Source organism: Stigmatopora nigra, chromosome 4, assembly GCF_051989575.1.
Source record: "Stigmatopora nigra isolate UIUO_SnigA chromosome 4, RoL_Snig_1.1, whole genome shotgun sequence".
Taxonomy (NCBI): Eukaryota; Metazoa; Chordata; class Actinopteri; order Syngnathiformes; family Syngnathidae; genus Stigmatopora; species Stigmatopora nigra.
Window position 1 is genome coordinate 10555037 of NC_135511.1, and position 22387 is coordinate 10577423.

Genomic DNA, 22387 nt, shown 5'->3' on the forward strand with positions numbered 1-22387 from the left:
GCGGGGGGTGCTGGAGCCTATCACCGCTGACTTCAGGCACCAGGCCAATCCTTGCCAGTCACAAGGAGACAGACAACTAGAGTAAAGAGTAGAGACCAACATGTTGTTAATTTTGGAATGTGGAAGGAAACCGGAGTACCCGGAGAAAAACACAACCCTGGAAAACACAAACTCCACACTGCGATAACCTACCTGGGATCAAACCCTCGACCTAAGAAATGTGAGGCAGACCCCTTGACTGTTGGGAATCCTATACATACCATGTCATACCTTGTACCTCATTTCCCACCAATAGTACTACATTGAAGCTCCAACTACTATTTTAGGGGAAGAACTTTATGTAGATAAATTACTTCATTAAAAGAAAAGAAAAACAACCCATAATATCTATATGGACATCACATTTTGGCTCATAAAAGCCATAATCTTAGAAAACTGAAGCTTCTCTTGATTTGATCATATAACCTCTAGATGGCAGCCTTTATTAATCAGGAAAAGCCAAATCAGTTTGTTAATTCCTGACAAAAATCTTGCCATCAGACTGTCCAATGCACATTTTAAGCAAACATTAAATTATAAGTTAAATAGCTGAAGTAAAATGCAAGCTTAAATTTTAATATTTAAATGTCATCTTTGTTTTGTTTCAATAATTTTTAAACTGAGGGCCTTTAAATGCCTATAATAACACGTTTCAAGTGTCAGTTGATAAAAAGCATGAAAAATGCATACTCACTAGTACTCAAAGTCCATATCTCCCATAGATAAGAGAAATGTTAGAATTGCCAGATGAAAGAGCAAAGAACAAAGGTACATCTGAGATGACAGACAGAGGGGCATTCAATTGTGTTTCTCCATAGTTTCCAAAAAAATAAAAACAAAAACATAATTTCCAAGAGGACATAGTTTTTTATTGTTCTGTATATATTTTCAAAAACAAAAAAAAGACTGCAATGAACATCTTTTCACTTCTTAATATTTTCACACTTATTGACCTCACAACCTGAAGCATTGACCGGCAGGCCCAAAAGGTCACAAGGATACACACAATTATTGTCCACATACATTGGATTACCTCTGTGAAATGGATGTACAGAACATACAAGAGTGATACATTCACATTTTTCTTCGACAAACATCTGAATATTGCCATAGTTTCTGGTAAAATAGTTCAAAGAAAAGCATAAATAGCACATAATCAATTTTCAACATGCAAGTACACACACACGCACACATACTCATCATACAGGAAAGGATGTTAGAGAGAGTGGCAGTTGTAAAGGGGAATTGGAACAGAGGACTCACAGTGATGCAAACCGTGGACGGAGCAGTGGGCACACAATAAAATTCAATTTGCTTGTACACATTACTCCCACACCTCCACTAATATTAGCTTTGATTATGTACACTATTTACAGTCTGAAATGAATACACGTGCATGCTTAAACACACACACACACACAGAAGTAGTACAATAAATAAATACTCCAATAGTGCAATCAAAATATACTTCTCACCAACACTGTTCAGAATTATGGCTTTAACAAATGTCATGTAGAAACGCTACAATTTTTCTTGCAATAGAAAGCGTAAGAGAACTTTAAGAGGGATTAAAATATAATTGTAGCTCAGTGCAAAGATTAGGTAAACGTTTTTTTGGGGGGGGGATGGAGTGGGGTAATATATTTTTTTAGAGCGATTTAATATATATAGTAGTTGGCTGATGAAATATGTTTTAGTTATTGAGATCTAGCCAATGGCTGGCTCCAAAATTAAATGTCACTGAATTAAAAAGAATGGATTTCATAATATATTCTACAATGAAAGAGAGATAGATTTATTTTACTGTATTTTGTTTTGTTCGATTGTTATTTGCATTTTTGTTGCATTCTTGTGTTATTTCCCATTATTCAGATGGTTCAGATACTTTAGTTGATGATCATGACTCACATAAAGAGGTTATTTGTTCATTTTGCTTATCTTCATCAGGGTCGTGAGTGAAAATTTCATATACTATATTTAAATTCATGAAAAATATTTTTTTTCAATAAAATGTGTAGAATTCAATGGAATAATATCTACATTTAAAGGTAAGCGTAAACTGAATTGAAATAGACTAACATATTTAAAGAAATGTTTTCTTTTGGCAGTTCTATCCTACAACCTCGAGATACCACATGACTATGAGTAGACTGCTCTAGCTCAGGAGAGGCACGTTTTGAAAGGCATTCAGTATTTGTTATCTTTTTATATTTATTGTTGGTGACTGCCAGGAGCAAAGTACATACAGCAAAAAAAAAACAGAGGGAAAGTGCTCAAATGAAACTTTTTTTCCTCTATTATTTATAGTGATTATCGAAGTGGAATAGGTAAATCTTTAAATATGTGATTCAATCATTCCAAAAACACAGATGGAAAATAACATTACAGTTTAAAAATGGCAAGATTAATTCCACCATAAAATGTTTTTTTTAATTCTGCTTGGGAAATTAATGAAAATAAATGATATATCCTACATCTGATAAAGAAGTTTTAGATAGCATAGATAGCAAATGTTGGCTACAGTTTAAGTTGAAAGTGCTACTGTGTGAGCTTTCATGTATTTTTCCCATTGCACCTGTCTGCCTGGCCACCTGCAACCTGCATGGCCACCTGCAACATGTCATGTGTTTGCAGGAAACCCAGCTGTCGTACATCTGTGTTGTGTGACCATTCTGTCTGATCATCTATTCCCTCCGTTATCACACAGCAGGTTGGCTGAGCTCATTACAACTTGTTTTGCACTTTTCTCCCCATCTGGCTCCTCTTAATAAGACCATCAATATTAAAAGCCTTGAGTTTAAGTGATGCGGTAACACTGTAGAAGAAGCTGGCTGTTACTTGAACAAAATTATTATTTTTTGGTAGGAAATGTGAAACAATCTGCCTTGTTCACATAGATCATGCACAAAATCACAACTTTAATTTGCATGATATATTCTCCTGCCGATTGGTAAGATTAATTGTTGTACTGTTTGACTCATACGTTAGATGTCTATAATGCAGATTTTATATAGTGGATATAAAAAAAACTTAGCAGGCCTTTTAAAATAGCAAGGTTTTGTGATACTGTAAAATAAAAAGACAACAATATCAGTTATTTCATAATTTTACCCCATTAAAGTGACCTTGCATATAACCTACACAACTCAATTGAAATCAAAATAGTAGTTGCAGAATTGTGGACAACCATGTTCGGTGGAACTTGTCACACAAATGCGATTTAAAAAGTGCCTCTGATTAAAGGTGAATCAAGTTTAGATGCTCTTGTAGGCCTTTGGTTTCTGTTTTGTATTTTTGCAGAAGCTTGAATGTATTTTTACAGCTAGCACTGACTGGCGTTTTGGAACTGTTCATAATTTCCTCCATCCTCAATTATGCCAGGAAGTTAACCACTCGTTTGCTTTTATCTCAATTTGTCACGGACCCATTCTAAAAAAAAAAAAAAAACTTTAAAGTTGTATTTGTCCAATACATTTGAATATTCCCTCAATGTCAATTCAGCAAAGGTTTAAAATCATTCACCTGTTTGTACTTTTTGTTTAGTGAGATTAGGCTATGATATACACATTCAATATCTTGGATTGTATTTTTCCAAAATGTCCTAAAAAGGCCTACAAAAAACCTAAATTTATTTGGGGTGAATCTTTAAGGGAAACAAAGGTGCAAAAATGTTATATTAATTGTTTCTTCCATGCTTAGAAATAGCTTTTTCTCTACTGATTTGTACAGATTATATGACAAATTAATGATTTATCATGGTTTCATTATTTTACATCTCAAAATCTAGCATTTAAACTGGGGTGTCCTAGCTTTTTATATCCACTGCATATATGATCCAAGCCAATAACATTTCTCTCTCTATGATCTTTTAGCCCCCTCAAGCTATAAGTTTTATCTAGGTTATAGTGCGGTGAAGCTGGTGTTACATGAGGACATTCGCTCTTGTATCGGGCAAACGGAGGCCAACTAGACCTCCCCCCACAAGAACTGATGATGCCATCAGGATAGGGATAGCCTTTGTGATGCCGACCAGAGAACCAAAAATGAGGTTCCCCAAAACTGCAGCCATCTTACATAGCGCATTGCAAAATCCAAAGCCTGTTCCTCTGTAGAAAGTTTTTGGGAGAATAGAAGTTTAAAAAAAGAAGAAGAAAGTATTAATGAAAGTATTAATGTAAACAGTAAATCTTTTCACGCGTTGTACAATTATAAATTGAAGTAATATTTGTATGTCACTTTATTACTTTAACCTCCTAAGACCCAAAACTCTTGCAAGGCATGCATTTTTATTTTCTATTTAATATTTATGCTAATTGGAACCTGATGAGTGTAAAAACAAAGAATTATCTTTTTGCATGATGTCCAAATCCTAAGTAAAAGCCAGGCCCTTGTAGTTCAAAATTTAACATTGTAGTCTTGTGATGTCCACACATGTGGACGCCTGGTCCTAGGAGGTTAAGGACTACAAGGCAGGTAGCCTCTTCCATTTATGACTACTATGACTTATAACCTTACCTCCTGTCAGTTGGAAAAGATTCCGTAGTCACTACGTCCAGAGAGTTCCAGGCAGAAATACTCAGGCCATTGTAAAGGCACAGCATGAAAATCATCATGGACTCACTGGTTCCAAACCACAAGAAAAAGCAGCTGATGCCCGACAACACCATGGAGCCACCTGGTGCACAAAAATGACAAATCCCCCAAAAATAAAGTTTCATTTATATTGATTGAGGCTGTTCCAATCTGGGCTCGTCATCAAAACTATTCCACACTCACTGTGATAGATGTCTAGAGTTAAAAAAGGAAGAAAGAAAGAGCAAAAGGAATCCTTAACAACAAGCTATCTTACCTAACATGGACAAACGTCCTGTCTTATCCATTAGAAGAGCAGACACGATGTTCCCTGGTAAAACTGCCAATGTTCCCAAGAAGTTGATGAAGTAAACCCAGTAGGCACTGTAATCATCGTCAAATGTCATCTGGCATCCTGTCTTGTTGTGGGTGAATGTGCTGTTGATCACCTCAGTCCCATCTATCAGTTTGGAGTCGTCGATGTCTGCATGCACAAAACACTTTGCAGTTAGGTTCATAATTTAATTAAAAAAAAAACAGCACCTTCAAAGTTGATAAGGGCATCTCACCTGTATTAAAGAAGAACGCATCGACAAAAGTACAATTATGGAACATGGATCCCACGGATGTCACGTCATCAAAGTAGCAGTTACGAAAGGTCGAGTCAATAAAGGTGACGGATTTGAGTTTCATGTTGATGAATCTGTGTGCAGATAATTATATTGTACTTCAGTGCATAGAACCTTAAAGTCCTTTTTCTATAGTACAACACTCTTATAAGTTTATTTCTCGTTTTATCTGACCAGACAAAACAAAAAAGAAATCCAGGGAGGGGAGCTGTTTTGCAAAATGTACATAATATCCACTGAGCTCAATTGCATACCGATCATTGATGAAAAGTCCATTTTTGTGTATCTGATTCTCCAGGGTAAAGTTGAAAGTGAAATTTTCAATACGCTCGTTGTTGTGCAACTGCACTTTAGAGGCATATTCATCTGCCTGCAGATGTTTGATGACATCAGGGAACCAGACTGACAGACCATAATACCTGCAATCAGAAAAAAAAAACGTTTTAAGTCTAAGAAAGCCAATTATTAATCTTTTTTTTCCAACAATTTCCACTACTATCTGTCTCAGCTCAGGCTGTGATTGATTTGGCTCACACTTTTGGAGTAGAGGGAGCTCGGATTGAGCAAAATGCAATTTGTATTATGTGAGTGGGGAAATTTCACTTGATTCTTTCGTTAGAACACTCACCCAAAAGAGAGCGTGAGCCACACTATTGCAAGTCGTATCATATTTTCTCTCATCGGGTAGTTGAAACACTTCATGAGATTCAGATAGATCTAAAGAACAACAATGCATGGATCGTCAGAATAGTCTAAAAGCAATTTGGGTGGGGGACAAAGGATAAAACGTAAACTGCTGAGAGAACATACCCCATGGACTTCAGCTTTCATCCGGAAAATAGCCTTGGAAACCGGGTTTCCGGATCCTGACTCCAATTCCACAAATTCATCAAGCTGCTTTGGAATCTTTATCCTGTTAACCTAGCAGTTAGAGTGATTAATGTGTGAGTATAAAATGAATAAAGATGACTTAAGGCGCCAAATTTAACTGTCAAATTTCACAACCAGCACTTTAAATATAAATGATGACTAATGATGTCAATGCTATATCCCTGGAAAATGACAAACTAGATTTTTTTTTTTAATTAAATTAGATTGCCTCTATTCAAGCAACCATGTTATTGGTGACAAATATTAAACCTTAAAACAAATAAGATGAAAATGACCTCACAGAGGCTGATAGCATCAATGAATTTGGCTACTTAACATGCAGTTCGGGTTCCAAATAAGCTTGAATGGCACAGAAGAGCTTTGAGAAATGACATAATGCAGATGTGAGCCCTTGAAGAGAGTCAAAGTATGTTAAAACCTGTCCTAGCTGTGGCAGAAAATAAGCCTCTTTTCTTCCTTTCAACATCCCCAAACTAAAGCAGAGCAGCACCAGGGAGAAATAAAACTCACGCTGAAGACTTTTTCCGGCTGCCCACGCGCTCTCATGTTGGTGTCGTGGATTTGCTTGAGGATCATCCAGGCTTCGTCGTGCTTCCCTACCTGTCAGCAGAAGGAGCGTCAAAGAAAAAAAAAAGACATTTGTGGGATCAGCAACAGCTTACTAAGCAAAAGCAACAGTTTGGAATCATAGAATATGGTCCATTGAATGTGTTTCTTGGAAATGTATGATAATGTGGAGCTGGCAAAGATTTACTGTAACAATTTCTTTCTTGAATTTTTGTGTACAATTTGATGGGCAAACAAGCTCGTACCTCGAGGTAAAATCTGGGGCTTTCTGGCATGAAGGTAAGTGCAACCACAGAACATACACAAGGCAGGGCACAGACCACCACAAACACTCTCCAGCTATGGAACTGGTATGCAGAGCCCATGCTGAAACTCCATCCTGGAAGCACAATGCACAACATCAGTGGAATTTTGATTGGATTGAAGAACAATATGAGATATTCATGGAAAAAAATGCTTTAGTTTCTGCATTTTCAGCATATTTCATTACTGCTTTTTTTCTTTCTAATTTTATGTTAACATACCAGTTTTTATATATTTACTTTACTATTAAAGTAGCAGACTTTCAACAGACTCATTTAAATTGGTTTTGTAAAAAATGCTGTTTTAAGATATTTATTTTATAAATTTAGTTTTACAGGTCATACAGAAACTGGCCTGTTTTGATGACAGCTCATTCCAAATCTTATGAAATCTAAAAATTAATTAAACAATATGTTACATTGAAGCTGAAAATGAAAAATAAAATCTGGTACAGTGAATTAAATTTCTAATGTGTGGTGTTTGAATTTTATAGAATTAACAAAAACCAGAAAACATCAGGAATAATAAATTACAATGACTGTAACTAATTTTGTGTTTGTGAAAACCTACCGTCACCATCTAAAAGAAAATCATAATAATAAAACGCCCCCAAAAATACAATGGTGTATTGCCAGTTGTGACCTCCCACGTCTCTCAACGAATCGTGCTTCATGGAGATGAACAGGGAGCAATCCATTACCGGGCGTAGGCGGTAGTGAGGATGAATGGCAGCTTTACGTTACTGTTTATGCCAGAAAATGTCTTCCGAGAACTAATCGTAAAATATAATCTTCTTTAATAGTAATGCAATTACATTCAAAAACATACAGGTAATACAATGTCCACTCATCGTGCTTTCATTTGATCAATACACCTACTAGTCTTAAAATAATAAATGCCAGTCAAGATTGACTACTCCACAGAATTGGCCATTTGTCACAAAGCCTTTTTTTGTTTTTTGTCTTGTTTTTTTTGTTTATTTTGTGCACAGAGTGAGTGATAGGAGGAAATCGAGAAAGGATGGAGTTGTTCAGCACTGATTGCCTTTTGTACAGAAATGGAGCTTAGTTTCTTTCCCCTCAGGGTCTGTGTTTTACTCACTCTATTGGAAATCTCATTACAAGGATTATGTACATAATTGACTACAACTGGTGGATCAGTTCAGCACTCCCTCACAACTACTACTCCTACTACAACCACATGTACAAAGATACAGTGGATAGCTTGATCAGCTTACATATGTACATACAAATAAGCACTGGCCAACATTCATATTCTAAATTCAAATATTTGGCACATGCCATTGTATGTAGAAACTTATTTCTTTCGGTCTATTTGGCTGTTTCCAAAAATGTGTGTTGATGTTACTCTTATTTCGGCCAACCAGATTCATGCTTGCATGCTGCCACGTCAAGTCTAATTTGAATCAAATATGTATGTTGTGATGACTGATGAGATTTGGATAATATGTTCATTTTATAAACTTACTGTAACGTTTGCTTGTATGCTAGTGTTCGAAAACTAAAACATTAAACTGGTCCATGGTGTATTACAGGTTTCAGACCACAGTTTTAAATTACTGCTGAAAAAACCTTGCACCCAATGCAAGGTTTGCCACTGACACACACATTTACACACACACACACAAACATGTAAGTGCTATTGCATTCACTGACGTCACAGATTGGCCAACGCACGGTCTGGTCATAAATCACCTCAAGCACAAGCTTTGTCCTGGTCAAGCAAGGAGAAAAACCTAATTATGCTTGATCAAAAAGAACACTGTCAAGATGGGGAGTGGAGTGAAAGAGAAATAAGAGGAAGGAGAGATACTAAAAGAAAGGACAGAGTTAGAAAAGGATGGTCAATTCAGGCATAACGTTGAGCTTTCTAAACTATGTTCTGGGACTAAATTTAAACTATTAAGTGATGGTTACTGTAGAAAGAACTGATGCATGCGGTGTTTAGCCGCCACCAAGAAGCATTCGTCGTATCTTAAAATTTAAAGCAGAGCAGTCCCTGATATCACAAGGCGACAGTGTATGCAGCATTATCCAGAAGTGGGTGCATCCACGCATCTACAGCATAAAGATGATGAATTCAACTTGTCCAAGCAGCTGCTAAACTCACCATAATGCGGGATAATAGCCCAAGCCATGGCGGATGCGTAGATCTCGCCAATCATCCAAAACATACACAGCCAGCTCAAGTGTTCTCCTCTTTTCTCTCTTGATAAAACCTCTGCAAAGAAAGAGAAAACAATGGGCACTGCACCTCCAATCCTGCAAGAAGCAGAACAAAATAGAAATTAGAGATATCCAACAAGTACATAAATATTCTGCATGATCCGTCACATGTTTTCTGTTTTCTTAAATTCAGATCTGCTTATGCAATTAGGCTTTACGATCACATTATACAGCAAAACATGACATAAAGCATAAAAACCTGATTTGATATAAAGGTTACGTTGACATTTTTTTAATTATTACATTAAGATAGCTACACATGCAATTACTGCAGTACCTCCTGAAAGATCAAATATAAAATCACGTGTTATGTACAAATAGAATATATAATTCCAACTGAATACTCCAAAATTATATTGTATTCGTTAAGTGCTTTAAGTATTGTGAACTACGTTTAGTGATCATTAAATTTAATGAATACCAGCAAAGGGAATAACAATGAGGATGAAGACAGATATAATACTCTCAATGAAAGAATGCCAAGGAAACACACGATGGACATATCCCTGCTCGTCCTTCCCAAATTACTTTTCTATACAAATTGGCATTCATGTCACCTCCAGTCTCAGAAGTCTTACCCAAACCCTGCAGCAATCCGGCAAACAAGGAAGACGCCGTATCCTTGGACAAAAGAAGACAAGAAGGCGAAGAAACCGTTGGTGGACATGCACATGAGGAGGCATTGTCTGCGGCCAATTTTGTCAGACATGCCTCCCCAAAAGAATGCTCCCAGCATCATCCCCAGGTAAACAATGCTCCCTGCAAATAAGAGAGAACATATGGAATATTATTTTTTGCTATAGAGGCCATCATGGTGGATTAAAATATACACTAGGTAGTATTTGGAAAGACTAATAAATATTTATGTATTATTCATTTACTCATTTTCCATACTGCTTTATCGGTTACGGTCGTGTCAGGGACTGGAGCCTAGCCAAATGTGGGAAATAGATGTTGAGGATTTTGTTTTCAATTTTCTGCTAGATGTTTAAGTCAATACAGTATTTTTTTTTAAAAACAGTTATGAAATTAGATTGTCTGCACAGATCCATCCTGCATCATATACATGAGAAAATCTTCAGTCTCAAAGTTCCCTTGTTTTGTACCTTGGCAAGGTTTGCAATAATTATTCATATATTTATTCATTCATTTTCTGCACCGCCGTGAGGGACTCACCACACAGGGATTGAACCCTACATCTTAGAACCGTGAGACATCTAATAAGCATTTTAAACTTTATTAAGGCTATATTGGATTGGACAGACAGGCACCAAATAGAACAAGAAAGCACCTGCATTCACTCCTCTGTGGAGTGCATTAAAAGCAGTAGACAAATGAATCTACCCTAAGCAGGATCATCAATTACACAATGAATTTATCGATGTTCTGTCCAGCTTGCTGCACGCCATCTCGGCGTATGATGTCAGCAGTGCTGGCTGGCCCCAATAAAGAGCAGGGCAGTACACTGTACTGTCACATACACTGTAACTCAAAAATAACCTCATGGAACAAAGAGAGGTCTGTCGCTAAATGCTAAATGGCTGAAAGAAAGGTTGGGAGTCATCTCGGGGCAACATATTATTGTTTCCGGTGGTTGCAAGCAATGTCTTGTGAGTCTTGCAACTTTTCACTGTCCATGGTAGTATGTAGTAAACTATATGTACACAAATATACTGTATTGGTAAGCATTTAAAAACAATTATTGTTACAAAGAGGACTTTGAGAAACTTGTCAATAGGTACTATTATTTAGTTTTAGCACATCGACAGCATTAGCAATACAAAGAGATTTGTGATTTTGTGATCATGTAGCTTTACCTTTTAATTCGGTAGCACACTAACAGTGCAGATCTTACATCTCCCATGGTGCACATGATGGAGCGTGAGATAATGCAGCATTGAATCACACTGACATTCAGTCCATCGTCAGCAAATCAATAGAGAACATATTTTAAATGATAAAGCTGGACAGGCTGGCATTTTAATTAATGAAACTTCCACATTTTGAAGGGTTACACACCACTGCTCTGCCATTGATTTAGAGGAGAAAAAATCAGAGGAAGAAGTGGAACAAAATCGATACACGTCAGCTCAGTTGAGCATAGTTTAAAGACAAATTGTGGCTGACTCCAAAACCACAGAGAGAAGATCAGTACCGTTTTTGACACATTAAACAGAAACCAGTGTGAATAAAAGCACACAAGCGTCGAAAATACAGTTGAAATTTTTTATGTGACCCACGTGGACTTGGTGCAACGTCAGAGAATGACAGTGCGTCGGGAGACTTGTCAGACTGAGGCAAAAGGTTTTGGCCCATGATACTGAGTTGGTATGTCAAAACACATCAATCACGACATGAGACCAAATTATGGAGGACACATCTAAACCACTACGTACAAAAGACTCACACTAATTCACGAGCATAAAACACTTAATTTTGTATTGGTAAACTACTCACTGAAGAAAAATAAAAACAGACTGCTTAACTAAAAAAAATGGAGTATTTTTTCCTGTTAGGTTTAATAAAAATACCATTAATCTATGACAACTTAAAATTACTGAATCCAGTTTTCAGTGAACATCACACTACATGCATTATATTTCACAAGGGATAAAGTATATATTCCTGTGAGTACTATTGATGCTTATATTCTATTTACATACATAGATAGACCTTGTGGAACACCCTTCAATGATTATGAAGGATGTGGGAGAGCTAAGCTGCATTCAAGACCTCTTCTCTGATTTCACGCTTTGATGCTCATTCCTCTCAGCCTCAAGATCTGCTTCAACACCATCAAAAACAACATTCTTCAATCCATTTCACGACGATACATTGGTAGTATTATTATTTTCAATCTGCACCTGTCCCCTTTCACGTGCTTAATTGCTTCTCTCATCTTTTGTCCTTACTTCTCATATTTATTCCTACTCATACAGACTTCCTTTTGTATATTTCTTTTTCACTCAAGCTTTTTGGTGGTTTAAATGACTATTTTTTTCCCTCCCGTTACATTGTGAGACCTCAACTACAAGGGAGGGAAAAAAAGGAAAATAAGTGTCAGCATCCAATCTCCATTACAGCAAGAAGTGAGAATGAGTAAATCGAATGGTGCTTTAATGGGAAGGAGTCGTTAAAAATGGTTTATAACCGACTGATATTGCTGGCCAAAGCCGCCTGGTTTCGATGCCCTCCACTCCTACACATGTTCCATTCCCCTTGTTGGAATGGCACTGCACAAGTGTTGGTATTCTCTGCAGTGATGCTGTCATTTTACCGCAGCTTAGTTATGCTCAGCTGCTCTTGGCCCCCGGTGCCCCACACACAGGGGGTAGTAAAGTGGACAAAGAAGAGGGGGTGTTGCAGATGACGATGAAGGTTCATCATACAATAAAGAACTGACTAAACGGTTACAATTGATAATTAGAGGAGATTGAAGATAAGTTATCCTGAAAGTGACTCGGCTTCCCAGCGACAATGACGAGGAAGGAGAATGTGTGAGTGTGTGTTTGGAAGGAGGTAGGTGGGTGTCATGATGAAAAGTACAGCTCATGAGAACAAATAAGTAATGATAGGGCGGTGCATTCTTATTGTATTTTGTGTGTGCGTTGATGGCAAAGCCTCTCGCTTGCATTGCTGGCAAGCTGAATAGTAGCAGTGTGCCAAGCATCTCACTCTGATCCTCCCACTCCTCCTTCCCCATTACGCCTCTTAACTTGGTAATCTTTCTACTTCAGAGCTGTCCCTCCTTCACCCAAGTCCACTGTTCACACACTGTACTTCATGGTGGCACTTAAATTCTCTGTTCATACTTTGATGCCCTCATCACGGGTACACGGCTACACACCACAAAACCAATCATAAGCGTTCCTTCTTATCTTTTTTTAGAAGTCCAAGAGAAGGTCTCAAGTTATCCCTTACATTGTTGTTCTTCTTCAGTCAATCATTATGCACAACATTGTGATGAGGGATTACACATTTACAATCACCAGGACTGCTGGAACTGCTGCTCAACACACTGGTAAAGCAATACCCTCTTAATCCTGACAAAGACTTGTGGATCGGAACCCTTTTGTCTATGTGATGCACAGATTTTAAATCATGAAATGCATGCAGGCAGTACATGTTAAGTGGCACTAATCAGTTTTCTCATAATATTGAAATCTAATTATTTTGTGAGGATATATGGGGCGTGTAATGGTAAGCCATAAGGCTTGTGAACTCACTCACCTAGCCATCCTGAGCTGGAGTCAGGCGCGCACATGTCGGTTTCAGCACTAGGAAGCACAAAGCCCACCACGAACACCTCAACACCGTCTGACATGAGTGCCAGTCCAAGTACCAAGAACAGCTGCCACTGGAACCTCCCATGGCCGCACTCTTGGATGATGAGCTCGTACTGCTGTGCCAGCTCCTCCTCATCCGCCTGCCGCTCCTCCTCAAGTTCTTTTCTGTCCCTCGTTGCATCTGACTTGGGCTGCCCGAGAGCTACTTGGCCCTCCTTATGCTTCCTATCACCTTGGGAGGGGACCCCCTGGTACTCTCCCTCATAGATCTCATCTTCGTCGTCGTGGCCCTCGGTGGCATCGCTGGAGCCCTCATCATTGTCGCGGTAACCCTCTCCATCTTGCCTTTGAGGATGCCTGTAGAAATCCTCGTCATCATCATCCGCATCGTCCTCAAATCGTGAATAGTTGTGATGGGATGTATACTCTTCGGAGGCACGGTCAACTACTTTGTTGACTTTCTTTGTCGCTTGACGCTTTGCTTCTTTCACTATGTCCTTGGCACCTTTAACCAAGGAAGTTCTGTTATTGTAAGAATCCTCCATTCTGGCCAAACCAGTGGGTGATGGGGAAGACGAGCGAGAAGGGTGGATTTATACTGGGAATAGTCAGATCAGTCCGTCTGTAAAAGCAGCAAGACAAACAACGCGTCACCACAGATTAAAATAGACAATGTTAGATGTAACAATTAAAATAAACACTGCTAAAAATCAATTTCACAACAAAGAGGTCAATATTCTCCCTGGGCCTGCGTGTTTTTTTTTTTCCCGGATACTCCAGTTTCCTCCCAAATTCCAAAAACATGCATGGTAGGCTGATTGGACACCCTAAATTGCCCCTGTATGTTAGTGAGTGTGCATGGTTGTCCGTCTCCTTGTGCCTTGCCTCGCCTCTGGACCGGAGACAGCTGGGATTGGCTCCAGCAACCCCTGTGACCCTAATGAGGATGAAACGGTTCAGAAAATGAAATGAGAGGGCAATGTAATTATGATGGTGCAACAATCCAACCATGGCATTCATATTTCATCCGTGAGATGGAAGAAACTGTTTTTTGTGCATACATCTTCACTAACCCGCAATTTCCCAGAGAGTCCTATTGAAGGGAGACCTTAGGCTAATGTGATTTCACATTCAAACTCTGATTCAGGTTTGCATATCTTACAGACCTGCATTAGAACCAAAATGCAATTCATTCAAAAATTATATGCATTAATATCATTTAAGAAAGGTGCGCTTCACGTGTTTACATTGAACTGACGGAAAGCTAAATCATCTCTAGACTGACTTAAGAATAGGGCGGCGAAATCATCAGAACTGTCCAGAGTGCACCCTCTACATGCGTCTCAGGGCTGTTCACTAAAGCCTCTAATGAACACTGAAGCCTTGTCAGGAGAACACAAATCAAAGGGCCAGTTCCAGCTCCTATAATGCAATTTTACTAGACAAAATGACACTGCTGATTCAAGGTGACTCCAGTAATCTATTTGGCTCATTGAAAGACTTCTGTGGTTATGAGCAAGGACCAATATATTTTTAATGCCTGCATTAGCAATGTCCAAGATTATCATAAGAATTAATCAAATGATAGGGGTTATGGGGGATCCAACTAGTGTGTGTAGTCCTCAGTTGAGCAACTAGCCATGTGCTGGTACACTGTGGGCGTTCAAAATTGAGTCATTGAGATGCAGTAAAACTACCCAAGGGGATTAGTCATTCATTCCTTTTTTATACCGCTTATCCTCACAAGGGTCAGAGCCTAGGGAGATTAAACACATCCAAATATGTATAATAAAATCTAAATAGTAAACACAATTTTTCTTAATGCAAAATTAAATAGATTATTTTGCTAAACCAACAGCCAAAGCTACAAATGTCAAAGTTCATGCCACCCTGCCATCACTGAAGAATTAAGCCACGTTGCTTAAACAAACTGTTTCTCTTTTTTATCTGTGCACATTGACCAGCATGCTCACACAGCTCCTGGTGATGTCTGCCTGTCAGAAAATCAATGGAGTGCATGGTGAGGTGTGCTGTCAGGCCTGATGAAGCTCAGAAGACACCACAGCTCAAAGAAGACCACCTGACCTCCACAAAAGGAGCCCCTGACTGTGCACGCAGCAACAGGAGTAATCACAATCAAACCGACACTCGCAAACAAGACAGCGGTGGAGCTTTTCCATCTTCCATGTTCTCACCAATAGGCCTTAGAGTACTGTATTTTCAAATTGTCACATAGTCATGTCACATATTCCTGCAGATATACAGGATATATCCATATATATGTACATATATATCCGGTTGTAGGGGCAATTTAGAGTGTTCAACCAGCCTACCCTGCACAAAATGTTGGACATTATACAATCAAAATGGTCTAATGTCCTTTTTAATATGCCTCTATATATGCGAGCATTAGGTTTAGGTTTTACTATAATTATAATAGTAATATTATTGTACTGAAAAACAAGCAAATACTGTTGAATCAATGTCACCAATGTTGTTAAGTTGTCATACACTTCTTTTTTTACATTCAGCATCTGCCCTTTGAAAGACATTCACCGGCGCATACACCTGACAGCTGGTTTGCTTTATTAGTATCAACTGAAAGCAGGTCCAATCTCTAAGTGGGCAATACTGCAAGTAATCCCATCAAAATGGAGAAGTCGTGGCCTCATCTGGAGGAGGCGCCACCAAAATGGGATGGCATCCATTAGGAGATTTCATCAAGCAGTGATGGAATTAGCTATACTGAGCTTGTGCATGTGTTTGTGTATTGAATTGGGGGAGGAGTCGTTAACAAAACTAAGACAAAACGGAAACATATTATCCATAAGAGCAACAAAAAATAGTATGTTTAATAATTATTAATATAGATCCAGTATTTCCCATTTGAGTAAATGGAATCATGTAATTTGAAAATGGGGATTATCAAAAAGCTATAAAAAGAGGTATGTAATTAAAGGTGAAGAATGCAGTTCTTGATAAATAGCATAGGAAACCACATGACCACAGACATTCTTGATGAAACTCGTTTTACTGTACTCGTGGGCATGGTGGTGACGTAGCGAGATTAACGTTGTTTTATAAATGCAAAAACACTTCAGGCCATTTAGCTACAGGGATCATTAACCATGATCTAAACAAAATAATGAAACATCTGCTGAATTTTTTGATTGTCAAGATAATGGAAGGAAGCAAATTTTTTTCTGTTGTTTTTGTTTTTGCTTCACTGCCTGAGGCACGACAGTTGGTTTACAACTGTATTACCATGAGAGAAATGCAAAGGGGGATGGATCTCATTGAGCTTGTGTTGGAAGTTCAAAGGATTGAAGAAAGTGCAGACCAAAGCTAATAAAATTCGGGCATGAGTGTTTGACTGAATTTCAGTAAAATGATTAATTAAAGAAAGGAAAGTCTTAATCTTAGTTCACGAATATTCTTTAGTGAGAAATAATTCACCACATGGAGAGTAACATCTAAATGAACACATTTCAAATTACAAAAAAGCTTGGCACAGTGTGGACCTCCACTGAGGGCATTAAGATGTTTTTTATTCATTCATGTTATTTTTTTTATTCAGAGTGGAACAATACCACCAATAGAGGAAAAATAATGACTGAAAATCTGAAATTGGAGAGCATTGATGTTATACTTTCCTGGTTAGCTAGATATCAGGCCAGTTTCATGGAAAATTAGTAGAGAAACATTTTTAATAGTTGGATTGAATGCTACCATTTGATTTTTGAGGAAGGGTGACACTTCTACCACAACTTAATGGGTTTTCTTGCACACCATATGGCCAATAAAACAACTTTTCCTGCAGATTTTACTGCAAAATCAGGATGACTATGTACTTTGTATCAAAGTATTTCCCACAAGCATTTTTCGACAGGTTTCCAGTTCAGCGATTGAGAGCATGTCTATCATTTATTGCCTCACGAGGTACAATTCATGGGCGAGTCAGTTGCCTCCTCTCACATCCTTTCCGCTTTTTGGCAGAGTGCTTCCACTGCCCCAGGGCACGCGGCATTGCTCTACAGCCTCTTATTCCACAGCCAACAACCCGGCAAAGTCAACCGCAATTAAAAGGAAGTATTACAATGCCACCAAAACCAGTGAATAAACAGATAAACCGTAACAGCTCACTATAAATGTTTTCAAAAACACTCAGTCTTAAACTTTACGCTATGCTGCTAACAAGAAATTAAAAAAAATCTAAATCTACAGTAAGGTAGCATTTTTTAAACAATGAAACAAACCTGAAAACAAATTAAAATTCTTAATACTAAAACTAAATTAGTTTTTAACTTTTAGTTACTTACACGAATTATGCCAGCTACATCATAAATACTCACCTAAATAAGACAATGACTGTGAAATATTAATAATGCCACTTATTTAATAATTTAAAGCAAACCAATAAAACATATGGGTGAAATTAAATCAGTGTTTAATTTCCCACAAAGAAATATTGAAGTTCCACACCAATGTCTTATTAAACGCTTTAGAAACTTAAAGAAGAAAAAAAATGTCTTACCTTGATTTTATGGCAACAAAAGTAGAAAGAGCTTCTTAAAAGCCATTGTTCGATGTGTGTTCAAAAAATCTCTTGGGTATTTCTTTAACAAAGAATTGGATGCAATGTAAATGAATTGCACAACGTGATTTTGTTCTCCCCCCCCTCCCCGATGCAGTGCTCTCTCGCTGCAGCACTTCAGAAGAGGAGACAGAGGCAGGGGGACGGAGGATGATGGGAGGGAGGGAGGGAGGCAGGGAGGAGGAGGAGAAGGGAGGAATGGAGGGAGGTAGGGATGCAGGATTGGATCCAGGGAGGGGAGCAGCGTAATCAATAATTGCATTTCATTGAGTGATGCGGGTAATTCCGTCTGATGGAACAATCTAGTTAGGTGGCTAGATGACGTGGAGAAGCATAGAACACAAAAATAGGTCTAATTTAAACTGGTTGGAACTGGAAATACGTCATGTTCTAATCAAGCCTAGAATTTTAAGATTTCATAATGTAATCTTCTTAAGAACCAATATATAAGAAACAGACAAGAAATATCCTGCATGATTACGTCTGTGCCATGATTTGGTGTTGTTCATGAAAAAGTGATCAAGCTGAAACATTTAAGGAAAATGAATCTGGAGAATCAAATGATAACAATGAAATTCACAATTCTCCATTGTTTACTGCTATATTTCAAAAGCCCACTGAAACTGCTTACAAATTAGAATATTGAGGGGGGAAATTAGTCCTCTGATTCTTGGCAGTGCCATTGAAAAACAAAAAGCAACATGCAGAAAAAAAGTGTATCAATCAGGAGATGCAAAAGGTGGTTTGCTAACATATTTAAACAATCCTTAAGTCGAATGTGTAAAACTAAACAACAACTGTAAACCTTATCCCAATGCAGCTGATCAAATTCCACCCATTAATAGGCCCAAGAACAGAACCCTTATACTCAGGGGAAGAATTTAGAATAATTAAGCGAGCACTTTGGAGCTCAAAGGCCCACTGAACAGTCCGTTGTGACATGTCGGACAAGAGATAAAAGATAATTAATCACTTCCCGTAGGGATTTTTGATTACTCCAATCTCTAGACGAGATATCCAGAAAGATTACATGATAAGATTCTTAGCCTACCACTATAATTTGCTCTAACACCATACTGAAAGGGTTTTCTAGAAGGAAAGTACAAAAATATGCAAAAAAAAAAAAAGATCTCTTATTTTCCTCTGAATATGATGATTCGCAGATGCAGTGGCCCGTGATTGGGACACCCCACTCCCCCATAGCCTTAAGCCATAAGACTCCATTTGGTATTGCTGAAGAGCAGAGGAGCACTTAGCTTAATGTACACGAGTGTACAATGACCCTCACGCACATACATGCTCACACGCACACACACACACCTCACCACCTAATGTGCCTGTAACAAATTTCTCTCCCTTATATTTTGACAAATAAGCATTCATAAATAAAACCATTTAGTGTATTTGGAGGTGAATACACTCCTTTTCTCATTTCAAAGGCTGCAGAATACAGATTTATCGTTACTGGGATTTGATTTGAATTTGTAGATTACTCTACTAATACAATTTATTTTCATTAGACTCCCTTGTGTATGCATACTCTCTCATTGATTAGCAGCATCTTAACCATTTTGTTAGAAAATTCAGATAATTTTTACTTGAAACGTTTTGAAATGACATAAAATACATTTTCATGTAAATTCTGAGTATGGCTCTCAAGGGGAAAAAATTTAAAATGTGATTCTTTTTTCTTTCGTATCTCTGTCAAAAATGGTTCCTATGCTATTTCCTTAAAGAGACAAATGAGGTTGACTGGTAAAAACTGTCGACTGCTTATCTTCATCTACATTACAATAAATGGATGTGGACACTGGCGCAAATTGATTTTGTCTCATGAAAAAAGATGGAACTCACCGCCCAAGTCCTTGTATTCTATTTTTCATTTGCCATCTTTTGTGGAAAAATATTCCTTGTAATGATAATATTTGATCACTAAAATAATATATCTGATCTCTCCAAATTAGAATACATACCTTAATTTATTTAATTTTACTGTGTACCTAAAGGCAAAATTCAAAAAATACAATGGGTTGATTAATATTTCCAAATTTATGAGCAAGTATAATTAATCTTTTTAATCCCAGATCCGGCTCGGTCTACCAATAAATGATTGTGAGTACTCAATAATGTACTTTAGATAAAATCCCAGAGGGAAGAAAGAAAAATGGGCTGTGATTGTTGTTCCGGAACAGATGGAAAAGGCTAAAATAGAAGAACGTGAACTGAATCACATTTCACTAGGCAACCCTTGGCGGATTTTTTTTCCTGAGCAATGATGAAAGACCTTAAAAGGGCGCTATAGCAACAAAAGAGATAGCAACACATAAACAGCGTGGTAAAGCAATATTTTCTAGATACAGAGGAGAATCATATGGAGTACATCTAAAACTCAATTTACAAAGATATTTATCATTCACTCAGGTGGGAGTGATAATGCAGAGTTGCCTTTCCTCTCTTCTTTTCATATCTTTTAACAAAGGCCAGTGTGAATATAAAAAAATCATGTTTGACACTTCAAAAGAGCATCGGGAGGAAAAAAAAACTCATTTCAACATCAAGAGCCTGGGTTGTTAAAAAAAACTTGATAGTAAACAATCCTGGAGACTGAAATTGGGTAAATGTGGAATATAAAGCCAACCTGCGCTGAAATTGAATAAATAAATAAGTTGGCTCAAGTTGGCCAGAATTATACAAATAGAAAATGGAATTTCTTTAATTCTTGTAATGTATAATACTGAAAATGTTACAGTTTAGAAATGCTACAGATTGGTAATGTTTTTGCATACAATTGCTCACAAAACTGATAGCCCCTCTCACCTAACTAAAAATAAAGTGGAGGGCAAAGATAAATGATTAACCAGATCCAAACCTTACAGTGTATCTGTAAGGTATCTTCAATATACCTATTTTGAGACCCTGTATATAATGCTATGTGAGGCAGCCTTGTTCTCTTACAGCACATTGTATCTTTGCTTGCAGGTCATAACTGACAGAGAAGATCAAGTGAATTTAGAGCAGACAGCAGGTACCAGATGGTTTCTCTAAAAACGTCCTATTTCAATAAGCTTCTCTGTCGTGCACATCATCATGGCATGTGCCCTTCCTATCGCTGACCATATCACTACATCCGCTGTCAAAAGGGATTTAGCTTTAGAAGACGACAAAAAGGAGTGCAAGCCAGTCTAAATCTACGGCATATGACATCATTTTGTCACTTTGTAACCCCCTACTGTTTCTCCATTGGTACCCGTGTGCTAAACCAGAACCCCCAAGGCCCGGCTCCATCTGCAGTTCTCATTGCAGCTTTGGTGCTTTAACTGTCATGGAGCAGCGCACAAGGATGCAAAAACCACGTGGGTTGATTGCTAATGATCTTCCTGGCTCGTTTCCCGGATTGCTTTTTAGAGTTCAGCCATTCTCTCATTGCCTGTCTGCAGGATTTAATTAAGATATTGAAAAAAATGCATTCTGGGATGAAGAAACTCACTTATCCCATTGAATATCATGGCAATTTTATGCATATCTTGTTTTGTTCTCGAACTAAAATGTAACATTATAGCAGAAATCACATTCTAGTTTTAACATATTCTGTCATTTTTTTGCTTTTCTTACCAGACACACAGTCACCAAGTTTACTAGAACAGATAAGTGTGTAATTTTATTCTGCTTCACAGTAGTCACATGTAAAAATACTGATAGATAAATCAATCAATCAATCAATATGTATTGTACATAGTCCGTAATGTGTACTATCTCTTTGTACTGTTTAGATGAGATGGACATTTGAGAATGTTTGTTTAGAGAAACTAATTTATGCATTAACATTATTTATATTGAATTGAATTTGACAATCTATAAAGAAGTAGACGGTAACTTGAATTTACGGATGAAGTGGACACAAAAGACTCACCGAATCAGTCCCTTGGCCTCTCTTACTGCTGCAACCTTCTCATAATTTGCATCCATGGCTGTATAACTGGCAGTGTTTGCAGCTCATTTCAATTCCAATTCATCTCTGTCTTCCTGCTGCTACAAGGGATAATCCAAAAGTAACTTGGAGAAAAACACAATGACACAAATGAGAGAGATGTGATGGATTACAAGAAACCCAAGGGAGAATGCCATCAAAATGTAATGAAATAGAATCTGTGAAACCGTGAAATGCCAATAGATGATTCATCGCAACAGTTTTTTAAATGGGGTCATTATAGAATATTACAATAAAAAAAAATACAATAATCATTGTGATTGATGAAAACA

At 37.7% G+C, this 22387-nt stretch overlaps 1 protein-coding gene across 3 annotated transcripts; it reads right to left on the bottom strand.

The window, feature by feature from the left end:
• Positions 1 to 886: 886 nt before the first annotated feature.
• Positions 887 to 22141, bottom strand: LOC144195750 (synaptic vesicle glycoprotein 2C-like). Of its 3 annotated transcripts, none has more exons than XM_077715572.1 (13): positions 22038 to 22141; positions 13478 to 14155; positions 9826 to 10006; positions 9132 to 9283; positions 6944 to 7077; positions 6642 to 6731; positions 6051 to 6161; positions 5869 to 5957; positions 5495 to 5659; positions 5181 to 5314; positions 4889 to 5095; positions 4555 to 4714; positions 887 to 4145 (listed from the first exon to the last, which is right to left on the bottom strand). In XM_077715572.1, exons 2-13 carry the CDS (start codon positions 14076 to 14078, stop codon positions 3962 to 3964), a joined length of 2208 nt encoding a protein of 735 aa, XP_077571698.1. In that variant the 5' UTR covers positions 14079 to 14155; positions 22038 to 22141; the 3' UTR covers positions 887 to 3961. The 3 variants fall into 3 exon arrangements, with proteins under 3 accessions (XP_077571698.1, XP_077571697.1, XP_077571699.1); XM_077715571.1 differs by lacking the exon at positions 22038 to 22141 and adding an exon at positions 18068 to 18251; XM_077715573.1 differs by lacking the exons at positions 887 to 4145; positions 22038 to 22141 and adding an exon at positions 18068 to 18252 and having other exon boundaries at positions 4551 to 4714.
• Between the last annotated feature and the right edge of the window lie 246 nt (positions 22142 to 22387).

Coding starts and splice junctions, on each gene's coding strand:
- LOC144195750 (XM_077715572.1), bottom strand. CDS start 14,078: ATGGAGGATTCTTACAATAACAGAACTTCCTTGGTTAAAGGTGCCAAG. Junction 6,732..6,943: donor GCCCCAGATTTTACCTCGAG/GTACGAGCTTGT, acceptor TTCTGCTGACAG/GTAGGGAAGCACGACGAAGC. Junction 5,660..5,868: donor TGGCTCACGCTCTCTTTTGG/GTGAGTGTTCTA, acceptor TTCTGATTGCAG/GTATTATGGTCTGTCAGTCT.